Source organism: Xyrauchen texanus, chromosome 30 (genome assembly GCF_025860055.1).
Source record: "Xyrauchen texanus isolate HMW12.3.18 chromosome 30, RBS_HiC_50CHRs, whole genome shotgun sequence".
NCBI lineage: Eukaryota > Metazoa > Chordata > Actinopteri > Cypriniformes > Catostomidae > Xyrauchen > Xyrauchen texanus.
Window position 1 is genome coordinate 11,359,792 of NC_068305.1, and position 26,016 is coordinate 11,385,807.

General features: G+C 39.4%; 1 protein-coding gene across 2 annotated transcripts; it reads right to left on the reverse strand.

The window, feature by feature from the left end:
- LOC127624081 (homeobox protein Meis2-like) lies at positions 1–24,918 on the reverse strand. 2 transcript variants are annotated; one of them, XM_052098726.1, is made up of 14 exons: positions 24,542–24,918; positions 22,310–22,882; positions 21,895–22,127; positions 21,302–21,443; positions 20,977–21,027; positions 20,539–20,589; positions 19,285–19,431; positions 17,360–17,474; positions 9,943–10,082; positions 7,721–7,797; positions 2,341–2,399; positions 2,139–2,228; positions 1,929–2,012; positions 1–1,123 (listed from the first exon to the last, which is right to left on the reverse strand). In XM_052098726.1, the coding sequence occupies exons 2-13, from the start codon at positions 22,325–22,327 to the stop codon at positions 1,954–1,956; spliced, it is 1,182 nt and encodes a 393-aa protein (XP_051954686.1). In that variant the 5' UTR covers positions 22,328–22,882; positions 24,542–24,918; the 3' UTR covers positions 1–1,123; positions 1,929–1,953. The 2 variants fall into 2 exon arrangements, with proteins under 2 accessions (XP_051954686.1, XP_051954687.1); XM_052098727.1 differs by having other exon boundaries at positions 24,467–24,918.
- Between the last annotated feature and the right edge of the window lie 1,098 nt (positions 24,919–26,016).

Below are 26,016 nucleotides of genomic sequence, written 5' to 3' on the forward strand. Positions count from 1 at the left end.
TTTTGAAAATGAAGCATTTATTACAAGAATTCGACTTTTTACTGTGTAGAAATACTGTACTGCGTTTAAAATACTTCTAAAAGGAAAACGGACTGAGCGGGAGGATCGATCAAACTTAGTACATCAACAAACATATAATCCACTTTTTTTTCCATAGAGAAAACCAAGAGTGAGAACCGACCAAAATGTACAACATTATCCCATTCTTAAAGGATCTCGACTGAATGTCTATTTGACATGAATGTGTTTTTCAAATAACATTTACATAATTATGTACAATGGAACATCTCTAGTGGTTTAAAAACTCCTCCAGGCATACTCAGCCTTACAAGAACACTGTTACCCTCTCCATGCCAATTCAACAAATAATAGCATGACAACTCATTTCCTCAATTATGCCTTTCAAGACATCTTTTGTGGGGAAGACTTTGTGGTTTCACATACTGGAATGTGTGGCCGAAATATGCCACAATAATGCTGTGAACCCATTTGAGTGGTTTCATTTCCTTCTCAAACACAGTTTTGTAGAATCATACAAGTAAAGGTGTAAAAACTAGTCAATGACACAAACATTTTCCAGAAGAACAAAAATATCATCAGACACTCACATATCAGAATTCTTGAGGGCTCTTAGCATCTTTTACTATATTCCACAGTTGTGTTTTCAGAACAAATGCATTTAATAAGTGTATATGCACCTGTGCGTGAGATACAGAATATTTGCGTCTGACGGCGGCCACTTCTACGGATGAGCAAAAGTGCACAAATTGGGTGGTCCTCGTGCTTCTTGACGGTAACAAGAATAAATAAATAATTTAAAAAGTAAAGATCTCCAGTTGTCTTTTCTGAAGTCTCTCTTTTGGCACAAATGTTTTGAGTTTGTATGTTTTTAAAGTCAGTGCTCCTGTAGACAGTCCTTTGGCCAGTTGATGAGGGGTCAGTGAGAGTTTTGGTAGGTCCCGTGAAGAGAGGAGGCAAGTGGGCTGTAGTTGCCGTGTATGTGTGTGTGTGTGTGTGTGTGTGTGTGTGTGGGTGATCAGATACGGATAAATGTGACTCGGACTCACACACTCCTCATGCCTCTGGTCAGCGCAGGGACTATTCCTGAGGCCACCTCCAAGAACTAGAACATTGACAAAAAATGACAATATTGAGACATGTCTTCAAAAACACCAACACCAATACAGTGTAGGAAAAAGTAGAAAAAAAACTACATTATGCTGAGATCAATTACTTAGAACAATGCAAATGTACACCTGCCTCTACGATTACAAATGTTTATCCACTTTATGCTTTAGACCTCCACACATTACAGGCAAACATATCTTCATAATGATCCCGATGATTCACCAGCATATGGTGTTAAACCAGAGCGAATTAAGAATGGGGAAACGTTCCTCTAAATGACACAATTACAGTAACAACCCAATGGTAATTCAATAAAAAAGTACGATTAAATAGTCTGGAAATGATTTCGTCTGCATGTATCTGGATCCTGCAAGCATGAGCTTGTGATATCTCTATGTGTCTGTCTTTGGTGGGGGGTGTTAACCTCCACTAACCTCCCCTCTCTTTTCCCTTCATTAGCAGAGGCTGAGGTTGTTATTTGAGGGGAAAGGGCTGTGTTGGCGCGATTGGAGTACTGGATGCTGTGCCTATTTACATATAAAGAGCTCTATTAATCAAGGTAAGTGCCATTATGGAGGGGCTCATTGGGCAGCACAGTGTGGGTATTAAATACAATTCTCCATGCCAGGCCGCCCGCAGCAAGCGATACATCTTGATTTGTGGACTGTCAGAGACAGGCTGCGGAGAAGGAGCCGGGGAAGGAAGGTGTGTGGGGGGGTTGTTGTTAGGAGAATTGCCACCATAATCAGATTTCGCACGCCGAGTGAAAAGAGAAAGAGAGAAGGGAATAATTTCCTTACATTTTGTTTTTGGAAGGGGAGGAGATTACATGTAGTGCCACTGTCCGTCCATACCCATGTTCATACCCATACCTCCCATGGGACCTGTGAGAAGGAGAAACAAATAAAAAATTACTCCCTATAAAACACATGTACATTTTAAGCAGCTTCAGCATTTTTATGACAAACTAATGGAGCACTGAAAGTGAGTTATGTGAAGATTTGACTTACCGCCTGGCCGAAGACCCATGTGCTGCTGTCCGTCTAACACAAAGCCACCCATAGGTTGACCATCGGGGCTGTAAGCAGTTCCTTGACTTACTAAAAACAAAGACAAGACACTGTAAATATGTGATACATGCAAACACTATAACCATGGTGGAGGTAAAGATGTTTTTGAGGAGAGAAAATAAGTTGTAAAGGTGCACTTTACCTGCTCTGTTAGACTGATCAATCATGGGCTGCACAATTCTTCTTCGAGCATTGATAAACCTGTCAAATAGAAGAAAAAAAACTGATTTACTAAATCTATTTCATTACTGACCACACAGTATATTTTTCACTTATTTAAAGATTATTATACTGTGAGCTTTTTGCTAGGATTTACTGCGAAATATTCGTTTATGCATTGCGATTTCTCCTGGACCTTTGGGTTAATGGGCCTGTCAAGAAAAAAAATCGAATTCACTGTTTTACTACCAGACTGCAGAAATACTTTAATTTATATAGCAAACAAGCAAACATTTAGTTGATAAAGGGATTTCAGCACCTTTTACAAATTGCTTTTGTGGAAACCGTCTAGGTAACAGTGAATCTTGGTAACCGACAGTAAAAAAGAGATTGACTTGATTTGTAGACTATTTTTACCTTCTCAGCACCCAGAATTAAGCTCTGTTTTTAAGACTCGCTTTAATTGCTCTAAAGCCAAATATATGCCTCTTGCGAATCAAGTAAAGGGGTCATTGCTCAATAAATATTCAATTGATATAACACTGGCTTTGTAGCCTCAGGGTATGATTAGCCTAACTGCCTTTGAGACACTAATATGCTTCAGCAGCCCATAACAGAGAGGTAGGTAACGCCCCTGACATGCACTGGGGGAAGGAATTACTCATAGAAATTAAGACTTGGAAAAAGTTTGGAAATAACTTATTTTTTTTACTTTTCCTTTCAAAGCATGTAATACTGATGAGCATTTGGTATGGCTCATCTGCATGTTACTAGCCTATATTAATGGAGCTTTTCCTACATACATACATACTGTATACATACGTATATATAAATTAGAAAAAGTTAGCTTTTGTTTACAAATTCAGTTATTGATAACTAAACTAAGCCAATACACATGGTAAATTAATGTAATGAGTCTAATTTACAAAATTTAAAGGCATATTTAATAAGTACAATTTTTATTGAAATGTCATGGAAATGGAGGAAAAAATGGCTTCAATTCTGGCAAGTGTAGATTATTATTAAAATAATCTGATTTCAAATTCCAATAGGCTCAAAAATGTATCAGCAAAGTCAAAATGTAAGATGTCTTGGACGCATGAATCAAGCCACGTACAAGGTTATCCTGGAATAAAACTTGCTTCCTTCTGCCCTGACAATGTTCCCCAACTCTGAAGATTGTTTTTTCCAGCAGGACAATGATCCATGCCACACAGCCAGGTCAAACAAGGTGTGGATGGAGAACAACCGGATCAAGACCCTGTCATGGCCAGCCCAATCTCCTGACCTGTACCCCATTGAAAATCTCTGGAATGTGATCAAGAGGAAGATGGATGGCCACAAGCCATCCAACAAAGCCGAGCTGGTTACATTTTTTCTCCAGGAGTCGCATAACGTCACCCAACAGCAATGTGAAAGGCTGGTAGAGAGCATGCCAAGACACATGAAAGCTGTGATTGAAACTCAGGGTTATTCCATCAAATATTGATTTCTGAACTCTTAACTTAACTAACCCATCCTAATTTAAAATATTAGTATTGTGTTGCATAAAAATTAATATGAACTTGTTTTCTTTTGCTTTTGTCTTTGTCTGAAAACGCTGCATCTTTTTTGTTATTTTGACCAGTTGTCATTTTCTGCAAATAAATGCTCTAAATGACAATATTTCTATTTGGAATTTGGGAGAAATCTTGAAAGTACTTTATAGAATAAAACAAAAATCTTCATTTTATAAATAGTAAATCCAGAGAAAATTTTGCAGTGGTCTCTTACTTTTTTCCACAGCTGTGTATATGTGTATATACACTCACCTAAAGGATTATTAGGAACACCATACTAATACTGTGTTTGACCCCCTTTCACCTTCAGAACTGCCTTAATTCTACGTGGCATTGATTCAACAAGGTGCTGAAAGCATTCTTTAGAAATGTTGGCCCATATTGATAGGATAGCATCTTGCAGTTGATGGAGATTTGTGGGATGCACATCCAGGGCACGAAGCTCCCGTTCCACCACATCCCAAAGATGCTCTATTGGGTTGAGATCTGGTGACTGTGGGGGCCATTTTAGTACAGTGAACTCATTGTCATGTTCAAGAAACCAATTTGAAATGATTCGAGCTTTGTGACATGGTGCATTATCCTGCTGGAAGTAGCCATCAGAGGATGGGTACATGGTGGCCATAAAAGGATGGACATGGTCAGAAACAATGCTCAGGTAGGCCGTGGCATTTAAACGATGCCCAATTGGCACTAAGGGGCCTAAAGTGTGCCAAGAAAACATCCCCCACACCATTACACCACCACCACCGCCTGCACAGTGGTAACAAGGCATGATGGATCCATGTTCTCATTCTGTTTACGCCAAATTCTGACTCTACCATCTGAATGTCTCAACAGAAATCGAGACTCATCAGACCAGGCAACATTTTTCCAGTCTTCAACTGTCCAATTTTGGTGAGCTCTTGCAAATTGTAGCCTCTTTTTCCTATTTGTAGTGGAGATGAGTGGTACCCGGTGGGGTCTTCTGCTGTTGTAGCCCATCCGCCTCAAGGTTGTGCGTGTTGTGGCTTCACAAATGCTTTGCTGCATACCTCGGTTGTAACGAGTGGTTATTTCAGGCAAAGTTGCTCTTCTATCAGCTTGAATCAGTCGGCCCATTCTCCTCTGACCTCTAGCATCAACAAGGCATTTTCGCCCACAGGACTGCCACATACTGGATGTTTTTCCCTTTTCACACCATTCTTTGTAAACCCTAGAAATGGTTGTGCGTGAAAATCCCAGTAACTGAACAGATTGTGAAATACTCAGACCGGCCCGTCTGGCACCAACAACCATGCCACGCTCAAAATCGCTTAAATCACCTTTCATTCCCATTCTGACATTCAGTTTGGAGTTCAGGAGATTGTCTTGACCAGGACCACACCCCTAAATGCATTGAAGCAACTGCCATGTGATTGGTTGATTAGATAATTGCATTAATGACAAATTGAACAGGTGTTCCTAATAATCCTTTAGGTGAGTGTATATATATATATAAATATTCACTACCGGTTAAAACATTTTGAAACACTTACTCATTCTTTATTATAATTTCTTTTTTCTTTCACTCTTTCTTTACATTTTAGAATAATAGTAACCTCTGGGAATTATGTTGTGACTAAACAAAATCCAAAATAAATCAAAACTGTGTTATATTTTAGCATCTTTAAAGTAGTCACCCTTTGCCTAGAATTTGCAGACATGTACTCTTGACATTACTTCAACTTCATGAAGTATCACCCTGGGATGCTTTTTAAACAGTATTGAAGGAGTTCCCATCTATGTTGGGCACTTATTGGCTGCATTTCTTTATTATTTGATCAAAGTTATCAATTTCAAAAGCTTTTTCTTTTCTTTTTTTCTTTTTATTACATTTTAGTTTCATAATGAACTAAATTAATATGGTGGCTCAAAAATATTTTTTGTATACAAATCTAATTTCAAACATTTAAACATACGCCTTCAGATCAAAAGATTTTTATGATCGTGAGAAACATTTCAGCCAAGTGTTTCAAATGTTTTGACCAGTAGTGCATATATATATATATAATCACCCTCCTTAATAAAAAAATATGTTCACACTACTGCAATATACTGCAATCCACCATGTCATACATACGGTCGTGGCCAAAAGTATTGGCAGTGACATACATTTTTAGTTTCAGTTGTTGTGGTGTTGATTCACATTCTTTCTAGATTATTTTGCAGAGTGATCAGATGCATTTTAAATAATTGCAAAAAGCTTTATCACAAAAACCCAAATGTCACTGTTTTTTTGTCCCTGGCACAAATGACCAGCCAACATAATTTCACTAATCATATCAGCAGCACCTGAGAAAGTGTGAACGAGTACTAGTCAGGTGAAATCACTCTTATCATTCTGATTGGATTATAAGAGCAGACTGTTTGCTATAAAAGGAGGGAAGAAGTGCTTCCAATCATTGTGTTCTTGTTAGCAATGGTTACCTCTAAAGCAAGACGTGCAGCCATCATGGTTTTTCATCAAAATGGCCTCATATGCAAGTAAATTGCTGCAAAGAATATTGCACCTGAAAGAACCATTTACCAGAGTGTCCAGCAAGCGTCAGGACCATCTCCTCATGAGGAATCAGCTATGGAATTGTGTCACCACCAGTGCAGAGCTTGCTCAATATTGGCAGCAGGATGGTGTGAGTGCATTTGCATGCACTGTGAGGCGAAGACGTTTGGACAATGGCCTGGTGTCAAGAAGGGCTTCCAAGAAAAACTTCAAGGACAGACTGAAATTCTGCAGGAAGTACAAGGATTGGACAGCAGAAGACTGGTGCAAAGTTATTTTTCTCTGATGAAGCCCCCTTCCGACTGTTTGGGACATCTGGTAAATTGATAGTCCGGAGAAGAAAAGGTGAATGCTACCATGAGTCCTGTGTCGTGTCAACAGTGAAGCATCCTGAGACCATCCATGTGTGGGGTTGATTTTCATCCAAGGGAGTGGGCTCTCTCACAATTCTGCCCAAAAACACTGCCATGAATAAAGAATTGTATCAAAACATCCTGCAAGAGCAACTTCTCCCAATGACCAGGAGGAATATTGTGATGATCCGTGCATTTTCCGGCATGATGGAGCACCATGTCACAAGGCAAGAGTGATAATGAAGTGGCACGGAGATCATTACATTGAAATTTTGGATCCATGGCTAGGCAACTCGCCGGATCTTAATCACATAGAGAACCTGTGGTCAGTCCTCAAAAGGCAAGTGGACAAGCAGAAGCCCACAAATTGAAGCCCTCAACTCTGAGCACTAATAAGGCAAGAATGGATTGCCATCAGTCAGGATTTGGCCCAGAAGCTGATATCCAGCATGCCAGAGTGAATTGCAGAGGTTACGAAGAACAAGGGTCAACACTGTAAATATTGACTCTTTGCATATATTTAATGTTTTTGCCAGTAAAAGCCTTTAAAATATATTAAATGCTTATCATTGTTTTCCAGTATACCATAGAAACATGTGAAAAAATAATCTACAAATACCGAAGCAGCAAACTTTGCAAAACACAACATTTATGCCAATACTTTGTGTGGAAAGTTTTGGGAATCACAACATAGCATTTCACAGTCCCCTGGAGACATGCCAAAAAAAAAAGAAAACTTCATCAGTGCAGCGCGATTTATTTTTATTTATCTAATTGGGGCTTTGAACACCATCTAATAATAGTGTGAAAATTCCGCATCACTGGACTTGAAATGGAAGTGTTACAGAGATCCCTAACCCTGACTTCTAAGTGCTGAGAGGTCAGGCCAATGACTGGCAAGTCAAAAGTCAAAGGTCAAAGGTTACTCACCAGTTATTCACTTGTAAAATGGTAAGACCTGTGTCTTGTGCAAGCTGCTTTTTCTGTTCTTCAGATGGGTATGGGTGCTGCAAAATAGAGAAAAGGAGAGAGAAGGTGAGTGTGGTTGTGTTGATATATCCAAAACTTGAATTGCTTTAAAGGTGAAGTGATAGCGTCATTAAACAGAATTGCAAAAATAATGTTTCCCAAACATTCCCTCCATCTTCCATTGGTCATGTAACCGAAAATCAAGTTCCAAATTCATTGGTTGAGTGCCAATGTTACTGTGTCGAGCTGGTCGGATGCTCAAACGTAAACTGAGAATTTTTTTTTTTGTGCCACAGAGTGTCAGGGAATCAACCTTTGAATAGTTTACTTACAGTTGACTCTCCACATTTAGCTGGGATACAAGAAAGCATTTTAACACTGGAACAATTACACACATCTCCTGTATCTAATTCATCCAGGAATCCATTCCTGTAATTATCTACACATATTACATGGAACATGTCTTCATGTTATTGTATTGTATGATAGACTACCCATATGTAGCGCTGAGTTTGAGAATTTCCCTGTGTCTTATTGGCTGAGCGCTCGTGGTTTTGTTTGACATTATTTGACATTACTTGACAAATGATCGAGTGGGTGTGTAAGAGAGACAATGGAGAGTTTTGTTTAGGGTTGAATAGGGCTTGGCCCTTGGTGGACCCTGCCCCCTGATCCCCTTGCTCTCCTTGTGAGTGCATAAGGAGGGCAGCAGATGGCAGGCAGGGGTGAATGTACAGACAGCACAGGGTCGTGGGTGTGCACCAGTTTTGGTGCTGTCATGGCCACACCTCCCATAGTCACCGGTGTGGGATGAGTCCTGTTACATGTCTCCATCTTTGACTACCTCTATCTCTTTCTCACTCTCTCTCAAAAACACATGAATAGTGCTGCCAACGATTTCCCTGCTCACCTCCTGGGTTGCTAGCTGTCATTCTTTTGATGAATGTCTGTAAGCCCAGCCTTCTTTCCACAGAGCCCAGTGACAGTCAAATGTGAGCTGTGCTCTGGTTTCCATCTTTAAACTCTTATCAAAAACATCTCACCAGGGCTTAGTTTGCACTGTGATTGTTTGCTGTTAAGCTGAATGAAATGTTAAAGTTTAGTAAGGACCAACTGTCTTCAAGAACCTACATATTCATCAACATTTGCAAAATGTGCTAATGAAAAAGATAGCCGACACTGCATTTGTTATCATCCATAAGTGCCTGGCTTTCAAAAATCACTCATATTTGCATTCATTATACTTATGTCCATTAAGAAGGCCCCACCTCGTCAGAATTTGCATGCCAAAGGAGATCTCTCTATCTTGTTCCAGTGAAACTATCAGTTATAACTGTAATGTTCCAGTGAATCTTAATGTTCCACCTTTCTTTGAGATTGACACCACAGGCGGTCTTTATGGTGGACCTGTGAATAGGTCACAAAAGATGCAGGCTTTGGCCATATGTAAGAGCCCCCCCATGTAAAATGAGGCACACTAGCTCAAAGTAGAACCCGACAAAACGTAATCCTGCAGCTTTCATTCAGTCCTGACCCCAAATGAATGCATGATCGCCTGGGTGTTGCAATGGGGGCCATTCAGAGGCCAAAGTCCCCTCTAACACGTTTTGTCAGAGGACACATCCTGCAATGGGAAACACTTTTGCTTCACAAATCGGTCTGAAAAGGAGCTGGGAACAGAGAGAGGATAATTCAATCAGGCTCTCCTTTTTTTATCTCTAAACTCTAAAGGTGGGTAAAAGGGAAAGGATTGCTATGTGTACAGGACATTCAGAAAGAGAATGGACAACAGGAAGAAGGAAGAGAATGGTGGGAATTTAAGGAAGTGAACGGTGAAAATGTGCAGAGATTTGAGAAGGTTGGAAATGCTGCGAATCAAGCTTGGCTTGAAAAATATACTTGGCTAAAAAAATGGACATCACCCCAGGGCAAATGCAGCCCTCAGCCCTTTGACAGGCAAGATGGATGAGTGGGCAGAGAAACGGATAATAACACACCCTGCTAGTTTTAATGCAGTCTGGATTCAGGTCGCTGAGCTGAGAATAGGGGAATTGAGCTAATTCTCGAAGAGACATTGGTCAATATGGTCACACTTGGTGTCCTTGTCCAAGCTGAGAGACTGTGGCCCATGTACAAAGGCTTGCATTCAATAACACCGATTTGAGGACCTTAGCGCATCTTACCGTGAGATGCTGAAAGAGCCACGCCCTCATTATGTTGGTTGCCACTTTTGGGAAAATTCCTCGCTTCTTCTGTCGCTTCTTATCTTGGTCGTCCTCATCCCCTGTTCCCGGAGATGCCAAGCTGTTATCTAAACCATCTCCTAAAAATCAACAGAAAGAAAGTGAGATGATAAAGAAAAAGAAGAAGAGTCACTTTAATGAGATAAAACATCACCTTGAGCAAAGCACAGTTGTTTATTCAGACCCATCACCAGTGCCACTCAAAAACACAAAGTGAAAGAACCATGCAGGAGACTTGTTTTGATTAGAAATAGTAACACAAGGCCCACAGCAAGCAGGAGTATCCAGGCAGTGAGAGGGAATGCTAATCAACAGAGCGAGATGGAGTACATCTCTCTCTCTCTTTATCTCTCTCTCAGTCTCAATAACAGAGATCTTGAGGAAAGCACTGCACCAACCCCAGTGCCATTAATTCAATGTGAGATCTGTCTTTGACATGGGGTAATGAATGTCCAAGCTTCATGCTTGAATGGGGAATGGAGACTTGGCACTGCAAAGAGAATATCTGATCTGCATTAGCGCAGTGGGAAATAACTTGGGAAACACATAAATAAGGCAACGCCTATTAGAAGACCTATGGTGGCTTTTGAGAAAAACGTATTCGACTTTGGAGCAAGAGTAACTTTAATATAACTACCTGCCTTACATTTCATGGACAGCATTGCTGTTGCTACCGATCATTTATAGTTTTCAATAACACTGTGAGGAAAAGTTCTGTTGTACTCAATATTAGTATTTTATTAGCACAGAGTGATATTGCTTTTATTTATCATTTTATAAATAAGAAGTTATTTTGAGTAACTTATGCTTCAGATCAAAGTTTCCATATATTTTATCTGCCATTGACAGTAGTTCCAAAACAAGCCAAAGCAGGATCAACTACTATAAGAAATATAAGCTCTCATGGTTTATCTAATCAAACTACAGGACTGGAACTAGCTGTGGTATAATGTAATACATACAAGGTGTAACTAGTAAAACAGTTTAGTTTAAAAACGTGCTAACGTCACCGTTTTCCAAAGTATGCGGTAATGGAGAGTGCTTTCGAAACGCGTAATTTTTGGTAGAGGAAAACCGCATTCTAGTTTGGATGAAACGTGTAAAAGTAGCGTTGAATTAATGCCCTAACCAAATTCTGTAAAATAACAGTATTTTATCTTTGCTAAGTCGACATAACAATGCCAAATGCTAAATAACCAAAGCCAATGGTATCATTTCCTTTATTCTCTGTTTGAACAGTGAGCTCTTTGATAAAATCAAGGCAGCTTCCAATCCATTACCATCCAATCTAGTTTAAGATCACAGTATGAACACGCACATACCCAAACAGGAGGCTGCCTTTAAACTAAGGTTTCCGTCTTGCCCTCCTTCCCTCCCTCCCTCCTCCCTCCCCACCCTCCTTACTCTTTCTTTCTTTCAATTCCTCTCTCACTCTTCCATTAACTGTGCATCAGGCAAGATGATTTACTTTTAACAGTCATGCTTATTTTTCTTGCCCTGAGGGTAGAGATGCCTTGAAAGACTGCCCGGAGGGTGTGTGAATAATGTATCTGAGGGACTCCTCCCTGGAGGTGGGACAGGAACCCTACTTTTCTTAATATTGGCCCTGCTGTGTCTCCTTGTTTTTGGGGATGCATCAATCAAAGGCGACTGTATGTGCCATATTCATGCATTAATATTTCAGTTAATGAATAATGACATGGGGGGGGCTGATGCTGTAATCAAAATACAAGTCAAAGGCAGGGCCCTGGTTTCACACTGTCTGTCTGCACGACAGAGTTTTTCCCTCTCATTATCGGTTCTGAGGTTTGCATGTTGTCCAACCATCTAATTGGCAAAGACACTTGAGTGCGTTCCACGTTAAAAAAGGTGTTGGTATGGATAAAATGCAGATACAAAAAATATGTTGTGTACAAAGAAGAAATATAGAAATATGTTCTGGAAGGGAAGACTTTTAGCGAAGACAAGGGGGAAATGTGAATTGGAATAATACGAAAAAAAAAAAAAGAAATGGTTAAACATATAGACAGTGTGTCAGGAAGGATGAGACAAAAGATCCAAGTGTGGAGACAATGATCTGATATTTATTTAACAACACAGCAATGCTCGTAAAGCTTCAAATGGGGGGAACCCCAGCACAGACTGCTGTGTGGAGAAGGATGGTGTGTTCGTAGGCTTGTGTGTGTGTGTGTGTGTGTGTGTGTGTGGTGGTCATGTAGGAATCCAGAGAGAGTAGTATGATCGTAGGCTTGTGTGTGTAGTGGTCGTGTGCAGAGAAGTTCCGGTACAGAGAGGTATCGCAGTTTGAGTAGCCTGGGAGGAAGTCTTGTTAGCAGTACAGAGAGAGCAAGCAGAAACGTAACGGCAAATGGCACTAGCGACGGCCAGTCTAATGAGAGCCTGAGTATGAGCAGCCCCTGGATGCGATGTTGGAGGAGTGGCCCCACCGGAGAACATGCATCCGGAATGACCACAGAAAGAAGAACGGACCCGTTGGGCATCCAGCAGGCGAGGTGGTGTTATGCAGAGCAGAATAGACCTTAGACTCCATGTCCCAGGACACCACCCAGGAGATGGGGAGGAAGGAATCCGGAGGGGTGGTGGAGGTTCAGGCTTCAAAACATCAGGATAGAGCATCAGGCTTGGCTTGGAGTCCAGATGGTCGGATAAAATGAAATCGAAATGGGTGAAAAAAGTGCCCAATGAGCCTATATGGAGTGAAGACGCTTAGCTCAGTGGGTATACTCCCAAGTTCTTATGGTCAGTCCAGACCATGAAAGGTACCCCCGAGCAGCAAGGTTGGTGACTCTCCCATACAGCAGTTCACCACTTGCCAGCCCTCCCAGTCAGGAGCATGATAATGAAGGCAATCTTAACTGCCTCTGTGGAATAAGTTGAGGGCTGCAGCAAGAAACAGAGTGAACATTGCGTGAGGAATGTGTGACAGGACCCCGCCTCACCTGAGTATGGAAGTGGAGAATTGACATGGGGCTCAGAGTGTCCAGTGCTAGAAAGAATTACTGGGGCCGGTGAAGAAACCTCAGCAGTGAAGCCAGAGTCAAGGGGCAGACAGAGTCGTGGGAGTCATTGAACCAATGATGTGAGTTCAGCTAGCTGAGAAGCCACCATTTCAATGGTGTGGTTGGAAGCAGAGATCTGGTCCTGCTCCCAGAAATGTTCCCTGTTGAGCGAGCACAGCCCGCAGGTTGGTCTGCTCCACTGGATCCATTCTGGCTTGATTGTTTTGTCAGGAAGGATGAGACAAAAGATCCAAGTGTGGAAACAATGATCTGATATTTATTTAACAACACAGAAATTATGGTAAAGCTTCAAATAGGGGGGAACCCCGGCACTGACTGCAGCGTGGAGAAGGATGGTGTGTTCTTAGGCTCATGTGCGTAGTGGTCATGTGCAGAGTAGTACCAGTGCAAAGAGGTATTGCTGAGGAGAACTAAGGAGAAGCGTCAAAGAAGGTGAGGCAACAGTCAGGATGGTAACCACAATCCTGGCGCACACAGAGCACTGGTAATCAATACACAGAACATGTAACTGGGTATACTAGGGCAGAGGAGAGAGTGGTAAGCGACAGGACTCAAACAACAATCAAGCGACAACACAAAACAGAGTGAGCCAAATATAGTCAGGGAACTATTGGTGATCAGGTGCCGCTCGCTCGCAGCATGCTGGACGGATCAGCATTACAATGGAAACAATCAAGTCTTACATGGCAATGCTGTTTACACGAGCCAGCAACACCTGAACCAAACAGAAAGAACATGTAATAACAAACTGGAAAAAACCAGCAGACTCACCGAGACTGACACACAGTGAGCCAACAATTTATAAACCTAATTAGGGATTTACTGTGTTTATGAAAAACTAATATTGAAAAGGATGAATATGAAGATTCAATATAAGCATTACAATTTTAAAAAGGGAGAAGTGTCAAATGAATAATAAGAAAAGAAAAGAAAAAAAAAGGGGGTATAGATAATGACAATGAACCAAATTGTATGTACATCAAATGAGGGTTTAAGTAAATATCATAAAGGTTTTGGTAAGGATATAATATAGATATAATAAATAACTAATATAGAAATAAATACAGTTGTTCTGGAAAGATATTGAAGAGAAGACTTTTACATAGGATGAGGGAAATGTGAATTGAAAAGAAAAGAAAAGAAAGGAGGCAGGTAAAGGTGTGTTTATGAAAATCAAATATCAAAAAGGTGTTGGAAAGGATGAAAATAAAATGGCAAGAAATGTTCCAAAAGTGCACTAAAGAGAAGAGTTTTTAAAAATTATTAAACTGAATAATAAAGAAAATAGAAAAGAAAAGGGAAAATGCTAGATAAAGAGAGTGAGCCAAAGGCTCTTACATCTAAGGAAGACTCAAACACCGTCTTCCCCCCTTCTCTCTCCTCCTGTTCCAGAAAACGAAGGCCGCAGGGCTGATCCAACCCGACGCTAATCGCTTCTGACTGTTTTCTGGCAACTTGGCCCATGCAGCCTGTGTGACTGCACTCTCTTTAAAGGCTGCTGCTCGCTGCAGCTCCCTGAGCCCTACCTCACTCCCAGGCCCTGGAGTCTGCACGCGCAGCACAGAGGGGGGCCACAGCAGCCTGGAGGAAGGCTGGAGTAAGCCCTCGGGCTGTTTAGGGAAAGACAGCACCCTAAGACATGGAAAAGAGGCTTCTAGCTTCTATCCACCTCCATTTTTTTTCACTTTCACTTTACACATAAAAAAAGAAGAAAGAAAAATATTTTGAAGAAATTAAAGAAAATCTGCATTTATGCAGAAACAGACAGATCTACAACAGAAAAGAAATTCTATTTATTTTCCAACCAGTTTCTTACATCCTACAACTCTGATGGCAACCCTGTCACATCAGAGTACGTTTAGCATCTGAGAGATGACAAGGTCCAAAACTAAACTGCTCAGTGTTCTTCTGATGCTGATAATTAGATGAACTGGAGATAGATGAATGTCCCGAAGACAAAGGGGCCTGGTGCAAACTAGGCGGGTCTGTTGACTGCCACCCCACACGCATCACAGAATAAATCCTGTTTGCTTGCTTAATGAGCTCACCATGACCTCAATCTATCACTAGCTATACTTCTCCAAAGGGGCCATAATTCTGACTACTGGATGCAACAGACTGGATAATTACTGGACAGTTCTGATGAACGCAGATAATTTTTTTCTTGCTAATCTTTTAGCTTAAAGCGTATTGATTAGATGCTCTTATCCCCTTGTCCCCTGTGGCCATGACATGATCTGGAGAACCATGGGATTGGTACACATTTGGGTGGTATTGACAGTAAAACACTACAAAAATGTCTGGTTTTGGTTACGTAGTGGTACACAGAGGCATCGACTTTTGACACTTGTTGTTGGTCCACTATACTGCCCTGCAAAGACAAAATGCCTTTTTTTGGTCTAAATTGAGGTCTCTTAGACCATGATCAGTCCTGTGACAGACCGGTTTGCCTCAACTATGCCGAGATTCAGAGAAAACAAAGAGTGGAAATTCGGAAATCCACATTTGACTGGACAATCAAGAAACTTTGAAGCCATTTTTCTTCATATTAGAGTTGAATTAATTACTGCGTTCTGACTTTTGACTTGGGTAAAATGTCATGCTGGGATTTACCCTTTATTGAAGGTTCAGATATAGATGTAAACATCTTAACCCTGTGTCTTTCGATGGCCATTGAACACATGAACACTTGCCTGGAATGTCCTGCAGCTTCCCTTTGTTCCCTTTTGGCCTTTGTGATGGACATTCTTAGGCTCTGCATTACCACCAACACACATGTTTAGGATAGCTTTGTAAAAAACCGCACCGCCATTGTACACTCTCACAAAAACAGATTTTCTCCCTAGTAGATATGAGTCAGCTGTTTTGTTATAAAGAAGAAACCTCTTGTTAAAAGAAAACCGCTTTGACTTCAACCATGGCCACTGAGATGCACCTACCCTCGGACCCTCAAGGGCTTCACAGTCTCTTTCCTTCTCCTTACACTATATCATAACCTAACGTGGACAAGACTAGAGGTTTCTTAACAGTAGGATCTTCGACTGATGTTCCAGCAACAAAGGGACCCCCTGACAAGAGACAGGTGCTTTGAAGAACTCCAGTAATCCCTGGATTCGAGCTGGGTGACTGACGTAAGACCCCCCATTCACTTGTAATGGAAAAGGTGTTTGCTTTAGCCATCTGTTGAATGATAAAGAGAGGAACACCAATCCAAAGTGGCTGCCGGAGGAGCAGCAGGTATATGTCCCTGATCCCAACCCAACTTCTGCCTCTGATCACCCCAGATATCATCCCTCTATTGTGACCAATATTTGAAGTGTTCTGTCCTTTGGGCTGGCAGAGGTCATTCCTCTTCCCCTTCTTCAGTGCAAGCTCTTTGGGGTCAAAAGTCCATGGTCCTTGGATGTCCCCCACTGTTGTTTAAAAAAGCCCAATGTGCCACCCCGTTGCCTTTCTCCCTTTTAAACAGATAGCAATGCAGAAACACTGTTGCTGTTATGTCAAACATTAAGGGGGAGTTCAAATTTGCCCTTTTGTGCTTTCATATAGTTACACTGAAGCTATGTGGCAAACTACTGGAATTGTGAGTAAAAAGAATTAGAATCTGGCCACTGATTTTTGTCATGCTCTTGTCTTGCGGAACATCCTCCTATTGTGCAACATAATGGTCAAGCCATTAATGTCTAATGGTCAAAAGGAGGCGAGAAGCCCCGAGGGCTATTTTTACAACCGCAATTACACACACACACACACACACACACACACACACAAACAAAACAAAAACGTGTCATAAAAATACATATTTCCCCCAAGAGGTGAACAGCATTGAGAGTCTACAAATTTGAAGTGGCAGATCATCATAAAAAAATAAATAAAAAAAGGCCTGTGACACATTGAAAATGTGGTAAATTAAATTGGACCCTTAAGCTTTTGAGAACATTAAACACCTATTGTGTCCACAGTTAAATCGTAAAACCAACTCAATGAACCAACTCAATGACATCACAATGATGGCACGAACAATGAAATGTGAATTTGATAAGTAAACATTGTTTATACCCATGTACATAAAGAAAAAACTATTGTTTAAGTGTAATTTTAAATTCTAATTTCTTCATAATACCATAGAATTCATAACAGGAGTACCATTCATGCCTGGAAATGTATATATATATATATATATATATATATATATATATATATATATATATATATATATATTATACTGAATATACTTATATATTTAAATGACAAAATCTAACAGCATATAGTGATGAAACTTGACATAACAACTAATAGTGGTATTGTTTTCCTACCTAGTTCACTGCAGTTATCTCCGCTCTGAGAGGCATGTCCCCCGCTGGAGGGTCCTGGGGTGCCGACAGAGGGAGTGGAGTGAGCGTCGTCCATGTCTCTCCAGGATGCTGGATTCTGAGATTCATGAACATGCAAATCCATGTGTAACCATCACAAGCAGAGGGATCGCAGAGTCAAAAAAGATGCAGGCTTGATTAATAACACTAACTGGACTGTAATGTTTTGTGAAAAGAAGCAGATTTACACAACATTGACAATGAAATCACGAGGCTTTTCAACAGCATTTTTTAAAGGATCAGTTTTTTAATAGAACAAGCCTAGTTACCATTCTGTCTGTGCTCTAATATTCCTTCGGCGATTTAAGCACAGCTGAAACAGACGTGGCTGAAGATCCACATAAACTACAAAAGCGATTCTCCAAGCAGCATTAACAGGTGCTATCCTGCCAAGACCAGGGTAACTGCTTATCCGTATGGCTGACCGTGAATGCACACAAGAAACCAGCGATGTCCCCTTTTTATCCAGAACTGGGTATAAAGCACTTGGATGGGCTCAACATGAAGGCAAACAGCAGCCGTTCCTCTTCAGGCCCTTAGCGTCAGCTGTTTGCCTGATGGTGATCAGCTAAAGAGCTCTAAGGCAGCCCAGAATAATCTCCAACAACAATAAAGCTGTGTGAATAAGACCCTTCACTGTTTTCTTATTAGAACACACAAAAGCAGTCTGTGGGTTTGTGTGTTTATGAGTGTGGGCTGTGTTGCTAATAATGTATCAGAAGGCCACTGTCTCCTTGCACTACCTAATTCAAATTGTTTTGTGTCACACCGCACACTTGTGAATCTATAAGACATTAAAGGAACATCAGTAAAATATAACAGTTATCGTCAAGTGTACAAAGGTACATATTCATCAAATACATTTCAGCTGATCAAGTAAAGGTATGACCATCTGCTGGTAAGGTCTATTTACAGGTATTACGTTGATTGGGAAAGTTATCTGTGGTTTCAAATGATGGAATTTTTTTTATTATAGGTTTAAATCACAAAACGTCTGTTTTTTTTTTACTCCTTCCATTAAAACAATTTGACCTGTAACAGAACTAAGCCGAATAAAAAATGCTGTTCTTTTTAATTCTGTGGTTTTGTTCCTGTGACAGGGGGGTGGTGCATTGATAATAGGAAGCACAACTGTTAAGAACACACTGTTGGTCTCAGAGTGAAAAAAGACTCCCCTCCTGCTTGACAATAACAATCCAATCAGTTCAAAGACAATGGCGCATTCACGTGCAAATGTAACGTTGATCATTAGGGCTAACAGAGGGTTGGACAGTGGGTGGGGGGTGGGGGTAAAGCCTGACCCTTTGCAACACCTGCACCCAACATGATGGGCTTCATCATCGTCACCGTCATCATCACACCTCTTCTAAATAAAATAAGATATGTCCTGGGGCACTGCCTTAATGATTCGTGTGAGAGCAAAGAAAAATGGATTTAGATAATGTTGTTTAAATAAATTAGCATATGTAACTAAGTCATTACAGCCTTTCTTTTTCTCTCTGCTTCGTCTTATGACTAAAATATATTGTGGGGATGAATTATGGAAGGAGCCAGATACAGGATTAGGGAAATGCATGACTGAGGCACTGAATATATGATTTTTCTAAAATACAAAATTCTCTTTTTGTTTAAATTTGTTTCTTAAATGTGTCTTTTTAAGGTAACAGGCTGACTGTATGACCTAACACAGACATTAGATGCCCAGCAAATGTATTATAATTTCATACAATCTTAGCTATAATTAAGTTGGCTGTAATTTTGGCACATGCACAAACATTGACCTATACTGCTAGTATTAACAGCTTCCCTTTAAGCTCAATCTAATTGGCCTCTGTTTATGATGTCATAAAAAGCCAATTAAAACTCACATGATCTGCAAGATTTGTTGCGGATCCAGTGAGGTCATCGAAGTCAGACTTGCATCCATCCCGTTCATCAATTACCAGATCAATGGGCATTTTCCCCTTCAAACAGCTTATATACCGATTACAAAAGTTGTCGCAAAGCTCGTGCACCTGATGAGCGAAAAATAAAAGACAGTATAAAGATTAATAAATCAAGCATTACTGAGACAATCTTAGCATTACTTTTTGTTTTTAAATTGCAATAATAGGATACAACAGGACCAGGGAAAAAAGGCACTTTTAAGATTTTCTCCCAAAACACTAAACAGCAACAAAAACTACCACAGTACATTTCTTAATAGCTGTTTGTCACTATACACTGCTTAAATAGTTCTGATCCATCAAATCATTGTGTGCAGTGTATTAAGTTCGATTTTGGGGTCATTTGATCAAATAACATATTTCATAATTTTTTAAATGTTGCAAATTTATGCTGCTAATGAGAATCCCGGAAAATATGACATTTATTTTTAGACATTTTTGAGAGCATTTTTAGAGCATTTTTGTTTGAGGTGATAAAAAGAAATGATCACTTACTGATAAATCACTTAAGATTTATAATTAATATCCAATATGTTGAATAATAGTAACTGGGGTAAAAAGTCATACTGTAAAGGATCCCATAAAACACATTGAGTTTCTTAAGTGGGTGAAGAGGTTTGTTATGAACATTTTTCTCACATCAACGCATCTAATCACAATTGAGGTTCATTTGTTTATAGAATACCTGAAATTTTATGAAATGCCAAATGTGATAGAATTATTATTATTATTATAATTTTTTTTTTTTTTTAAAGTACAGCCTTTTCTGAAGTGGTTATTTTAAATAAGCCTTATCTTAATGTGTTACTCAAAAAAAAAAAAAAAAAAAAAAAACAACTACTACTAATAATAATAATCTTGCCTGAGTTGACAAATTTTGCCCTATAACTATTGTCCCTTTATTTACAAGATACCACTATGACCCCCTTAAGGGCCTTTAACCCCAAATGTGAGGTAAAAGACTCCCTCAACACCTTTTCTTAATTATTATTTTTAATTTTAATCAAAACAACCTTCTATTATTTCTTTTCACACTAATTGTGTTGCTCCATCAGTAGTCAATACAAATGTATTTCTTTTTTTCAATCTTAATACACAATTTATTCTCCCTTGAGGTGTATCTTTAACCCCATTGTACCCTTTTAATTGAAAGAAAGAAAGAAAGAAAAAACATACCTTTTCTAGTTCTAAAAGATGGAACCGTAATACTTGTATTGACTGTATCATCTAGGGGGAACGAAAAAAGAATGTACGCAATCATTAAACAGCAAATAATAATAATAATATTCATACTAATAATAACAATAATGATAATACATTTCTTAAGCATGTAAATGCACATCGTATACGATTGCAATCGCGGGTCAATTGAAAAAAGTGTACATGTTTTATATTCTGTTCTATGTCTGAATAAGTTCCTCCCAGAGTCGATGCTTTGAGGGTGTCACAGGCAAAGACCCCCACGCCCTCTGATAACACACGGCCTCATACATGACTAAACCTGCTTTTACTTCCCTCAAAGAATTCTCCAATGGAGCTTTGCAGCGGACACACACAAGAATCACTTTAGAATAAACTCTCTGCGAGATTAATCAGACAAAATCAAACACTTACCAAATTGTCCAACTCTGGATTAGAGGAAAATAACGGTTTCTCTGCCCGTATCTGTACAGGAGAAAATATTGCATCAGTAAAAAAAAAAAAGTAAAATAATAATAATAATAATAATAATAATAATAATATTTCAGCAAATTAACCATAAATAAACTGGACTGATACATTACTGTACACGATAATAATAATAATAATAATAATAATAATAATAATAATAATAATATAGACGAGTCTTTCGCAATTAAATCGATAAAACAAAAACGGATTGTAACAAAATGCAACAATATTACATAAGGTCGTTCATGCCGTTTTTACGGTCAGCTACCTGTTTGGCAAACACAGCGATGTCCTCATTGAAGGAATCAGATGAGCACACATCTCCTCCAGCGACACCCGGTTCTCTCGGCGTGCATGTGGCCAGCTCACACTTCTCAAACACCAGCGCCAGCAGCGGAAATAACGGGTGCCTTCAAGAAAAGGACGCTATTGATTTATTTAAGCCCACACTTGACTTGACCCAAACCAAAAAAGTTTTATCACTAATTGGCCATTAATGTTGATGACAGTAATGGTAAAGAGTGGAGTTGCAGATGCCCTGTCGGCCACATAATTGTTGCAGATGTGCAAGTGCAGAAAGGATTAAGCGTTCAGTAATATATATATATATATATGAAGGTTTAATACTAACGCACACCACCGAAGAATGGCCTGGTGAAGTCATTACCCTAAAAAAACAGACTCTTTATGAGTGTATGTGTAGTAAATTCCTGACTGCAATAAAGTATAAATATTACCTATAGGCTACTTTCACTTGTTTGTAGGCTCTAAACAAGGTTTATTCATATAATAGAATAATTAAATATATCGGTGAATAAGAGGTAGACAACTACAGAAGTGCACTGTAAATAAATAATCTACCCATAAATTTGGTCCTTGTCTCTTTTAAGTGCGTCGTTGACAGCTGAGCCCATGCTGCTGGGCATGATGCTGTGTGGTGCATGGGCCCCGTAGTGTTGGTTGGCATGTGGCAGTGGCCCGTGGTTTAAGTGGTGAACCTGCGGCAGGGGCCGAGGCGCGTGTGGGTCCCCGTACATCGACGTCGGAACCCCAACTCCATCCATACCGCCACCATAATGGGCAAGGTCTTCGTACTGCATCAAAAACAGACAAATACATTTACCCATCAGCCGACTAGACATTTCATTATTATTATTATTATTATTATTATTATTATTATTATTAAGTGTCAAAACATCTAAAAAGATCTAAGCAATTTTTTTTTTGTGTGAAATTACTTCAAGTGTTTACGCGGTGGGTGAGTAACAGAACGTACCCGTTGAGCCATCAGCATATGAAGCGTCTTTTGATGTGAAGTGCAAACTGTGTTCTTATCCAACGAGGAAGCAATTTCAGTGATTTAATTCCTTTTGTGTATCCAGTTTAAGAGGACTGAGCTGTCGATAATCCGTTGAGATGATAGAACATGTCCTGTGAAGAGTTTCTAATTGCTTCCTCTTTACCTTTTGAAGTATTATGACGTTTTGCCGAATACGCTTAGCAAAGAATGGGGCTACTCAACAGCCCACAGGACGACACAGTTCCCTTATATGTGAATTTGTGCATCCACTTTCGATCTTCCCATGCAATTTACACTTCACCGACTTCCTCAAGTCAGAAAGATCTTTCCAAATTCTGGGATGTTCGTGTTTGGCATTGCATCGGCGCAGAGCTGTGTCAACTGAAGGGGGGAAAACAAACTATCCGGATCTCATGGTACCTCTTCGCGACCCACGCTTAGCCTGAACTGGAATTTGTTGGTGATCGGAGCAGGTTGTTCTTGCAGAGACTGAACCCCCGGTGATGACTGAGCCTGGGAAGCGTGGTGGGTGTTACCAGCCCGACACCTCTACATAAAGAAAGAGAAAGCAGGGCGCAATGACCACGAGCAGCCAACGAGTGTTCACATTGGATACGTGCAGGGATGACGCACTACCACCCTCTGCATTTTTGTTACTAGGGGTGGTGTCTTTATTTTTTAAAAGTGCTAAAATCAGATCAGCGCACTGAGTCGCACCGGTAATGGACCTTAATTCAACAAATTGCTTAGATTCACAATATTTAAGCCTTTGAAATGTAGTTGCACGAAAGACTACAATTTGAATAATTAGTTTTTCAACTATTTGAGCTTTGTATAATAGTTATATTCTCGTAGTTATTTCATTGCCTTTGTAAATATGACTTTCCCCTACATACATACAATATATGTCACCGACAGAAGTCATAAATCAAGATGTTCAATAATAGTAACCAAAGAACTGTCTCGAACTTCTCTTCTGCGTTCAGTGTTTAATGAGATCGTTTCACGCAGTTCTCTTTATATTTTTTGAAAGTAATAATTTTTATTAATGTATAAAATGTATAAAATGTATTTATGGGACATAAACCCCGACCGTGTTCAGCTTGCAGGGTTGCATCTTCATCTTTCCACGCGCTTTTGCGCATAAATGACAAATGCCTGACTAATGCGTGACCTTCATCTCTGCTAACCATTATTTACCTTTTGAGCTAAACTCTTAAATAGGAAACGAGAATTGTTAATTTGATGTGCAGAGGATAATAATAAGTTGCACTGTTTTAACGGATTTAATGCATTTAAAATGAGGCCTAAATATATATCCCATTTATCATATAATAATTTTTTTACATAAAGAAAATAGATTTAAATGTAAAAACAATTGTATACTTGTTTTATTAAATTATAGACTTCTACCGAGCAATTTGGTGATTTGAAAAATACATTTTATTCGTGCCGAATTTTAATTTCCTTTGCAACAGCCGTCGTATTTTAAATGTTGACCAATATCTTATTTTATTTGTTAAATTTCTCTGCATCAAAGTTAAAAGTTCTTTGTCCCAGTTTTATTAATTTATTTAAATGATGAATTTTAGCCTTCATGCATTTATTTCTAAAAACCTCGGGCGCTTATTAGTACGCATTAAATCTAACATTAAATATAACGTTAAGATGGACTGTAAGTCATGTATTTAGACGTGGCATTTCTACAAATGAAGAAAAATCAAGAATTACAAAACAAAGCTTAGAATTACAAATTCACATGAGCAACTTAATAATGGGTTCATAGCAATAAATTAATATAACTTATAATAACGGAATGCTGGTCACCCAAAACATTCAGACGACCTTAAACATAGCGTCACATTTAACAATTAAGTGAAGAAAAAAGTGAAATAGGACATTAACAGGCTGTAATAATAATAATATTAATAATAATAATAATATAAAATAATAATAAAAATGATTATTGTTATTGTTATTATCATCAATAGGCCTAATAATAATAATAATAATAATAATAATAATTATTATTATTATTAATATTATTGCTATTAAAGACAACGTTTGCGAAGTTTAAAAACATTTTCTTAATTTTGTCTTACAATTATTACATTTTTCATCTCATTCAACTACCTTTAAATGTCACATTGTTCTTCACTCATGTTGATGATGATGATGATAATCCCTTTGAATTTCAAAAGTATTGACCTTTGTTTGACCCGCGCGATACTTTTCTCCCAGTCCTTCAGATCAAGCGAGGCTCCTGCAGACCTGCCGCTGGGCTCCAGTTTCACGTGTGTCGCGCTTTCCAGTGCAACAATCAATATCAATGTCAGTTTACCTTCTATCACCACCTAGTGGTGCATCTGTCTTTGAAGAATACCATGCAACAACTGGAGGCGAAGAATGAGAATATATTTTATTTTCTCACAGGAGCTTCATTGTCAAAGGTAAATCAAACAGATTGAAGCAAAAAGCGCAAAAGAAGTAAACTATATTAGTGCCGAATTTCACAGACATAGATGCACTGAAATACGTGATGCGTTGACAAGAAAAAACGTAAAATATGATCATAAAATAATAAATAAATCCCAAATACGTAAAAGAAAAACAAACATGTTGAAGAACGCTTGAAAAAGACTTGAAAAAAACGTCGGAATGATTGCAAATATGCACTTAAATGTTCCAAAGCAAATGAAGATGGAGCACATGGGATGTTGGGGTCGTTTATTTACTTTTCAAGAGAGATGGGAAAGTTCCTTTCCTTTCATCAGACTGTACATAATCTCGGGCGCCCCTCTTTGAAAAGCAGCGCGCGTGAATTATTAAAGGCATATATTTGAATTATAAATACGCTAATGATACCGACACGGGCTGAGCGCGCCATGCCCGAGGCTAAATTCTTCCGATGCACATTATTTCGTGGTACTCCGACTTCAATTCCTCACTGCTTTCTCTTTAACTTCCACTCCTCCTTTGTGTTTTGCTCCTTGGTTACAGTATGCACGAGAGAGCCTCTTAAGCTGCTGATTTGCATGCAGCCTGTTTTAAACTGTAATGAGTTACCATATTCTGTGCCTGTGTCTCTGTGCATCCTCAAAAACCAGGTTTCACAATTATCCTGCCTACCACCACCCCAGCCCCCCTAAACACACACACACACACACACACACACACACACACACACACACATGTTGTGTTTCCATGTTTTATGGGGACTTTCCATAGACATAATGGTTTTTATACTGTACAAACTTTATATTCTATCCCCTAAACCTAACCCTACCCCTAAACCTAACCCTCACAGAAAACTTTCTGCATTTTTACATTTTCAAAAAACATAATTTAGTATGATTTATTAGCTGTTTTCCTCATGGGGACCGACAAAATGTCCCCACAAGGTCAAACATTTCGGGTTTTACTATCCTTATGGGGACATTTGGTCCCCACAAAGTGATAAATACACGCTCACACACACACACACACACACACACACACACACACACACACACACACACACACACACACACACACACACAAGTAGGCTCTGGCCTGATGAAGAGTCAGACCTCATCCTCTGCTCTCCTGAAAATGATTAGCGTTGTCAGGACAGGCAGAAGAGGATGGCCCAAACTCTCTCTCCTTTGTGGCTGCTGATAAATATGTACATATTCGAGCATGCA

Bases quoted from the DNA above. Each gene is read 5' to 3' on its own strand.
- LOC127624081 (XM_052098726.1), bottom strand. The intron at 20,590-20,976 runs GTAAGTGTTTGA...CGTTCCCCCTAG, and splicing joins ATCCAGAGTTGGACAATTTG to ATGATACAGTCAATACAAGT. The intron at 7,798-9,942 runs GTAAGATGCGCT...TCTATTTTGCAG, and splicing joins GGCTCTTTCAGCATCTCACG to CACCCATACCCATCTGAAGA.